This window comes from Sphaeramia orbicularis, chromosome 16 (genome assembly GCF_902148855.1).
Source record: "Sphaeramia orbicularis chromosome 16, fSphaOr1.1, whole genome shotgun sequence".
Taxonomy (NCBI): Eukaryota; Metazoa; Chordata; class Actinopteri; order Kurtiformes; family Apogonidae; genus Sphaeramia; species Sphaeramia orbicularis.
In genome coordinates, this window is record NC_043972.1 from 7,156,966 (window position 1) to 7,165,649 (window position 8,684).

Consider the following 8,684-nt stretch of genomic DNA (forward strand, 5'->3'; position numbering starts at 1 on the left):
AAAGTCTGATTCCACCTTGTCTTTGTTGTTTTTCAGGGTTGAGATGAGCATACATATTTATTTCTCCTTCTCTTTTTTCAGATCCAGCAAGAAATACAGGAAATATGTGCACAGCCTTGAAACATACTAAATGTGTTGTAAAGGTTAAAGTCAATGTTTAGTGTGACCCCTGACCCCATGACAAGAAGCAGCACAAACAACTAGAAACATTTGATGTGTTGAATGAAACTTGGTGTAAAACATCAAAAAAGATAATGATGTGAATATCGTATTGTCTAAACAAAAAAGTTAAAGTTGTTTTTCCCTGAAACTTTTCTTTTTACTGCTGTACATACTTCACATAAATCCAACAAACCAAACAAACCTACTGTTGGATGAGGACTTTGCATGGTAATATAATTTATTTGTCTGTACTACATTACAAGTGTAGTATTTTGTGAAGAAAATACTTCGCTATATAGAAACTGTTGAATGAAACCTGATTATTTATTCATTTTTGTTAAATTTGTTGATTATTTTATTCATTTTGTTGATTATTTGTTTATTTTTGCTCATTTTGCTGATTATGGTTTCATTTTTGTTCAATCTGTTTATCATTTTGTTCATTTTGTTGATTACTATAGTCATTTTACTCATTTTGTTGATTTTTTTCTGTTCATTTTGGAGATTATTTATTTCCTTTTTGTTCAATCTGTTCATCGTTTTGTTCATTTTTTGAATTATTTTTGTTCATTTTGTTGATTTTTTTTTCATTTTTGTTCAATCTGTTCATCATTTTGATCATTTTGTTGATTACTATAGTCATTTTTACTCATTTAGTTGATTTTTTTTGTTCATTTTGTTGATTACTAGTCATTTTTAGTCATTTTCTTGATTTTTTTTGTTCATTTTGTTGATTACTTTTTTGTTTTTGTTTGATCTGTTCATCATTTTGTTCATTTTGTTGATTACAATAATAATTTTTATTCATTTTGTTGATTTTTTTTGGGGTGATTTTTTTCCCCTGTTTATTTTTGCTTTGTGATTATTTTTTTTTCCAATTCATGGCTCATTTTACTCTTTTTTGGCCAAAATTTTCACTGGTATAAATCATTAGTAAATCAATGCCATAACTCTCAATTTCTCAGAACAAAAGACATATTAAGTGTGGTGGGAGATTACACTAAATACGACATCTTTGATTTATATGGACTTTTTTCCTCTGAAACTTTTGTTTTTTCCTGCTGTACATACTTAACATATATCCCGATTGGCTCTACATGCAGAAACAAATGCGTATGTGTGGACATTAGGTTTGTTGGCAGAGTAACATTCTAATGTTGGATTAGAACTTTTGCACTGGACTATATGAGACGACATATGAACCGACCTGTGTCCTGCTTGTCTCAGATACTGTACCTCTCTCTGCTTTAAACTGAATTTTCTAGGTAAGTGCCTTTAAGTGAGTTTACCGAGTGCTCTCCTCTGGGTTTTTGTAAGTGCCACTGCATCTGGTGAGTGAGGTGTTCAGTGTAACATTGACCGAGGAAGGGACAAAGTGGCAGCAAAGTTGTTTCATCCAGACACATCGACACTGGAAAAAGGAAATGTAACCCGTCACTCTCACAAACTGAATTTAACATTCAGAGAAGAAAGCAGTTTGCATGAATCTATATAAATTATGTACTCTGCCTCCTTGGGGGAAACTTACAAATCTGTGACGGTGACAGATGGTCAGTCTGAGCCTTCAGTGGTCATTTACATGGGAAGCGAAATCTACTGTAAATCCTATTGACTGATAAACAACTGTTTCTGCCAAATGAGACAGGGATGCAGCAAAAAATCAAATCCTCAGAGAATAAATTTATTCAACTTGTCAGCTCTGAATGGTTGTTGCTCTGCCTGTCAAACTGTTTTAGATATTATGCCAGTCACTTCTATAAACCCCCCCCCCCCCCCCCCCCCCCCCTTCAGGCTAACAAGAACATGTGGCATCTCAATCAGTAACAGAGAGTTAGGAAGACCGCGTGCTCTGGACATTAACAACGATTAACCTGGTTACATGTTTCTGGTTTAATATAGTTTGCTTTATCCACACATCTCAAGTAACTTGTTGCAACATCACAATTATACATGAACACTCTTTCAAAAAAGGTACAGCTGAAATTACTTCAGACATATTTGATCACAACAAGTATAGCTGGAAGGTGGACTACATTGTGACACTGTAGGACTGGAAACAACCACAGCATTCTGTCATTTTAGTCTTAAAAGCGCAAATTTTGTTTGAACAGCTGGCCTGTTTTGTGGACCGCCATGATAATGCACAGTGAGATATTATGTTGAGGCTGTCCACTACACTTGCTTACGTTCTGACTGTGACTGACATATAAATAAACACGTTATTGCACTGAGCTACAGAGGCAAACGGTCAGACATCAGTGGGAAGAAGGTTTCAGTCCAGAGGCTTCAGCACCTCGGACAGCTCCTCATGCAGCCACACTGACTGGACTATGAGGAATAGGACCCAGTTCAGAACCAGGACCCAGACTAGGATCAGGACCAAGACCAGGACCCAGACCCTGGACCAGGACAAGGACTAGGATCAGGATCAGGATCAGGATCAGGATCAGGACCAGGACCCAGGACCTGAACCAAGAACTGGGCCAGGACTAGGACAAGGACTGAGACCCAAATTGGGAACAGGATCAGAATCAGAACCGGGACTAGGACCAGGACCCAGACTAGGACCAGAACTAAGACCAGGACCCAGTTCCTGGATCAGGGCCTAAACAAAGATCTACACCAGGATAGGACAAGGACCAAGACCCAGACCAGGACCCAAAACAGGACCAGGAACCGGATCAGGACCAGGGCTAGGACCAAGACCAGGACCCAGACCCTGGACCAGGACCAGGACCCAGACCCTGGACCAGGACCAGGACAAGGACCAGGATAAAGATCCAGACTAGGATCAGGACCATGACCCAAGACCTGAACCAAGAACTGGGCCAGGACTAGGACAAGGACCAAGACCCATATTAGGACCAGGACCCAGACTAGGACCAGAACTAAAACCAGGACCCAGTTCATGGACCAGGGCCTAAACAAAGAACTACACCGGGAATAGGACAAGGACCAAGACCAAGACCCAGACCAGGACCCAAAACAGGACCAGGAGCCGGATCAGGACCAGGGCTAAGACCAGGACCCGGACCGAACGGGTCAGTGTATGGACTCGTTCAGACTGTGTTCACTGGGGGAACTCCGGCTCATGTTGGATAAACTCGCCATGAGGGACTTGACTTTGTGTGCGTAATAGTTCCTCAGGTTGACGGACGGAACCTCCTTTATCCCTTCGTCGAAATCACAGCTTCTCATTGCGATTTCCAGCTGTTTTTGTCTCTTGTAGAACAGGGAGAATTTATTGAAAATTAGTGTAATTGGAAGCACAACTACTAAGATTCCGGCCAGGATGCAGGCGGATGCGGTCAGTTTACCCGCTATGGACACCGGCACCACGTCCCCGTACCCCACGGTGGTCATGCTGACGGTGGCCCACCACCAACACGCCGGGATGGTGGTGAGGTCCTCGTTGTCCTCCTTCTCCACCGTGTAGGCCATGACGGAGAAAAACGACACCCCGACGGCGAGGTAGAGAAGCAGCAGGCCCACCTCTTTGTAACTGTTCCTGAGGGTGGCCCCCAGGGAGCGCAGCCCCGTGGAGTGGCGCGCCAGCTTCAGGATGCGGAAAATGCGCATCAGTCTCAGCACTTGCGCAACGCGTCCCAGGTTGGCTAAGGCCGGGGTGCTGTCCACCACCAGGTTAATGAGGAGCGTCAGGTAAAACGGAAGTATGGACACCAGGTCTATGACGTTTAACGGATGCTCGAAGAAATGCAGAAGATCCGGCGCCACCACGAACCTGGCGACCAGTTCCAGAGTGAACCAGCCGATGCCGAAGTGCTCCACGGTCTCGAACCGGGGGTCCTCAGTGGGTTGCCCCTCGCTGTCCAAAAGGCTGCTGAACTCGCTCATACTGTTCATGCACATGGTGGCGATGGATCCGAGCACCACCAGGATGGACAGGATGCTGATGATGCGGCTGGCCACGGAGTACCCGGGGTTATCCAGCATCAGCCAGACGCGCCTCCGTGCGCTCCCCAGCAGCTGCTTGTCAAACTTAGTGACGTCGTTGTAAAACTCCAGCAGCTCGTCAAAAGATGAAGTGGTGCTCCCTTCATCGCTCCGGTCCTCCCAGTCCTCCCGGTCCTGGTCCATTTTCCTGCAGTGATAGGCGCTGCTGCAGCAGGAGTCGATGAAGAACTCGTTGATGCCCCAGTACTCGATCTCCTGGCTGAAGGAGAAGATGCACAGCTCGGCCATGACGTGGAGCCGCCCCGTGTTGTAGAAATTCAGGACGTAGGGGAACAGAGCCGGGTTTCTGTCAAAGTAAAACTCCTTCTCCGTGTCGTCGTAGTCGTCACACAGCTCCAGGATGGACTCCTTGGACTGGCAGTGGAGGAGACGCGCCAGTCTGGTCTCAGGGAACCGGGAGAGGGTGTCGGACTGGAGGCGCTTCTTGAAGCCGCCCACATTGATGCGGATGGCGGCATTGTCATCCATGTGAGACCCACGACCCGGTTCACCGAAGATATGACCTGTCATGACTGTGGAAAACAAAGACACAACAACAAGAAAATGGAACCAGAGACGCAAGCACATTGACAGAGAAAACAGAAGGAAAAGGAGTTAGTTTACAAACCGAAGATAAACCACAGCCAGTTTCCACATCCACGTGTTTTCATCAAACACACAAAGACAGGCTGTGCTTTCTAACCTGCCTTGTAAAACAGCGCTCAAGAACAACAAACTTACTTTAAAACGCGGTCAGTTCATCCAGTCCTCCTATTGCCACACTTTACACCTCAGCTCCTGTGATGCCATCCTGCTTTCTCCAAGTTCTGACCCTAAACGTGGAGACCTTTGTCACTCGTGGTCCAGACAGGCGCGTCTCAGTCAGGTGGCGTCTCACAGCTTGAACAGGAGGAGGAGGAGGAGGAGGAGGGAGGAGGAGGAGGAGGAGGAGGAGGAGGAGGAGGAAGGCGCATCCAAAAGGAGCCGCACGATGTTAAATCTGATGTTGCCTCCACAGGGGCAGTGATGATCGCTCCTTTCTCCAAACAGCCGGAGGTTTGGTGCAGCTGCTGCTCTTCACATCGTGCTCCCACACCTCCTTCAGCTACAGGTATCAGCTACAGTAAGAACAGGGATTTCTGGAACCACACGGACTGATACACGCCCTGGCAGCTTTTGTTTGAGCGAGGGAATTCCCTCTCTCTCTCTCTCTTCTCTTCTCTCTCTCTCTCTCTCTCTCTCCTCCTCTCTTCTTCTCTCTCTCTCTCTCTCTCTCCTCTCTCTCTCCTCTCTCTCCTCTCTCTCTCTCTCTCTCCCCTCTCTCTCTCTCTCTCTCTCTCTCCTCTCTCTCTCTCTCTCTCTCTCTCTCTCTCTCTCTCCTCTCTCTCTCTCTCTCTCTCTCCCTCTCCTAGTCTCCTCCTCTCTCCTCACTCTCCTCTCTCTCTCTCTCTCCTTGTAACTGTTGCTAGCGCAGGCAACACTTAAGCCGGTGTGCGCCGCCTACCCCCGGTGATCTCAGCATCACGGAGCGGAGGGCGAGCGCAGCTCTGGGAGTCTCCAACCACCACCACCACCACCACCCCCACCACAGCAATCCACACAAGCAGACAGAGCCAGAGAAGGCTGTACTGACACCTGACCGAGTGGAAGTAAACTGAGATGTGGTCGTGTGAAGTGACATGACTTGCCACTTCCACTGACTTACGTGAATATAGATTTGAAAAGCTTACTATAAAAACCGTGGAAAACATAAAGACCCAGTGCTACTTTGTTGTCAGTTCCCCAATATGGATTTTTCTTCTCCATATTTAACATTTCTTAAGTGATTTATTCACTATTTAGTGTAATATTATCTTCTTTATTTGGTGTTTTTTCAGCAAAATCTGAGATTTTCCTATATTTAATCACTAATCATGTAGATGTTCATTAAAGCTCAGATTCAACTTGAGGGTTATTATATCAAAAACAGAGAAAACTGAAGAAAAATGACTCCTTCAGCAAAATATCATTAACTCAACATAAAACAAGTGTGTCCATCTGCTGTCATTGATCAAACTCCATGGGTTTTACTGGTGAATAAATGTTGTAGACCAGTGGTTCTCAAACTTTTACAGTGGAGTACCCCCTTAAATACACTTTTTTAGCGAAGTACCCCCAACTCTCACTTTCAGCATTTTTGGATTGAAAAAAAAAAAAAAAAAAAAGGCAAAATTTGTTCCTGTGCCAAAGGTGTCTGTTTATATTTCAAACCATTGTAAACACACAACATATATTTAACAGTAATATATATATATATTTTTTAAAATTTAATTAAAAGTAAATTTTGTTGTGCAAAATATAAGCTGAAAAGTGCCCTCTTTCACCGATAAGAAAAATAAATAAATTGGTCATTAAGTAATAAATGAATCTTTCATCAACAAAAAATAATTACTTAGCTACTCAAATAAACTTATTTTGAATAATATAAAACATAAATGTTCTTAAAATGTTACCAAAGCTTAAACAAAATGATTGACAATAAAACTATTATATGAATGTATTTATTGTGTTTTATATTTCAGCATTAATTTTCATTATTTATAATGTATTTGGTACATGTTGACTTATTTAATGTATTTTTAAAAAAAAAATAAAATTCCAAGTACCTCTGGAGGTATGTGAGCCCCACTTTGGGAACCCCTGTGTAGAAGATGACGGTGTTTCTACATTCACTTCAGAGCCTCTGAACGTCCAAATGGGTCATATCTGATGACCATGAAAAGATGACAAACTGTATTTTACACCAGTTATTTACATGTATTAATAGGACTAGTGGATCAACAGTTAGACTATTAAACATTTTAGATCAGTAGAGGATTTTAGTTCGGTGATGGATGTTTGGGTCTTTATGGCTTAATAAAGATCTGAACAGTTATCAGCGACCCAAAGCATCTACAGATATAAATGTTTAATGGCTTATAACGACTAATCCTATCAATACATGTAAATAATTACTGGAAATACAGTTTGTCATCTTTCATGGTCATATATGACTCATTTGGATCATCAGAGGCTCCGTAGTTACCGCGGAAACACCATCATTTTCTACAACATTGATTCACCAGTAAAACCCATGGAGTTGGATCAATGACAGTGGTTGTAGAGGCGTATTTTTATGTTCAGTTAATGATATATTATGCAGAAAAAGTAACTTTTTCATTTTTTTTCTGCTTTGATCTAATAACCTTTGAATTTACTCTGAGCTTTTACGAACATCTACAAAGCCAGTGCATTAAATATAGGAAAATACCTGATTTTCACTGAAATAAAAAGCAAAATGCAGAGGATGATACTATAATTAATGGAGATAAATCACCCGAGAAAGGTTAGATGTGTAGAAAAAAACATTTTGAAGTTACCATAAAAATACTTCTACATCTTCAAGGGTTGAAGTACATTTAAAATCACTGAACACAGTTTTTTTGTGTGTTATATTGTATGTCAACATTTTTTGGAGACATAAGGGTTAATAAACATGTGTCATACATAAAACAAAAAATGAGGAGGCGTCATTTATTAGACTGTTGGAGTCAAGATATTTTTAAGAGTTGTCTTAAAACCCACACACGTATACCAGCTTTTTGATTTTAATATCTGTCTTGTCACTTTTCTATGTATCTGTTATAGATGGTTTTTTTGCTGCTCATAAAAACAACTTAATTCCAAAATATCTGAAGACGTTTCATTTCATTGTCAGTATTGATTTTGTTGTTATGCCAATCTGGCCTGAATTTGGTTTCAATATCATTTTATTCACTCTCATTTAGAAATTTGTCCATTTTCTGTCATAATTCTTATTATAACAGCTGCGCTCTACTGTATTCCATGACTTGAAAAGCACATCATGTGACATCGTGGTTTGACTCCAGCCTGAGGAATTATCAGTTGCTGCATGTCATTCCCAAAATCTATCCTCCCCAAAAAACAGTCGCAAAATATATATGGATAAAGCTGACCTAATCATTTACTGTAAACAAAAACCATGACACAGTATCTGAACGATCACCAACTATTGTTAACCCTGAAAAGCCTGAACCATGAAATCACTGACAGAAAATTCCAGTTCTTTGAAACTGGAGCCTTTATTGGTCCTTGTGAACATCCCAAAAACTTTTTTTTCAAATATTAATTTCTTGAATAGTTTCAATTTTGTATCATATTTGATACATTGGGTCTCAATGCTCAAATATGATCATTTTGAACAAACAACAACATAATATAACACAAAGATGTCTAACAAATTGGTAATTCCTTTTCAAAATTGAAAAGTTCTGCCTCCTTCCTCATTAATGACAGTCTTGCAGTGTCACTGGAAAGGCCTTTAGTGAATGAGTTCCTCCCCCCTGGTGGAATATTTGTGTATTGCATGTATCTAATTGTATACATCAGCTTTTCAAGAAAAATAATATCACACTGATCAGGTAGAGGGATTCAAAACATGTTTCAACTATGATATGTTTGATGTTATAGGGTTAATGATAATGCCATGGACGAGCCATAGAACCAGGGCCTCAGATGAACAAGTAACA

At 41.6% G+C, this 8,684-nt stretch overlaps 1 protein-coding gene across 1 annotated transcript; it reads right to left on the reverse strand.

The window, feature by feature from the left end:
* Positions 1 to 3,204: 3,204 nt before the first annotated feature.
* On the reverse strand, positions 3,205 to 5,292 carry LOC115436414 (potassium voltage-gated channel subfamily S member 2-like). The gene is made up of 2 exons (XM_030159283.1): positions 4,858 to 5,292; positions 3,205 to 4,649 (listed from the first exon to the last, which is right to left on the reverse strand). The coding sequence occupies exon 2, from the start codon at positions 4,645 to 4,647 to the stop codon at positions 3,205 to 3,207; it is 1,443 nt and encodes a 480-aa protein (XP_030015143.1). The 5' UTR covers positions 4,648 to 4,649; positions 4,858 to 5,292.
* Positions 5,293 to 8,684: the final 3,392 nt, after the last annotated feature.

Excerpts from the sequence above, each read along its gene's own strand:
- LOC115436414 (XM_030159283.1), bottom strand. The coding sequence starts at position 4,647 with ATGACAGGTCATATCTTCGGTGAACCGGGTCGTGGGTCTCACATGGAT.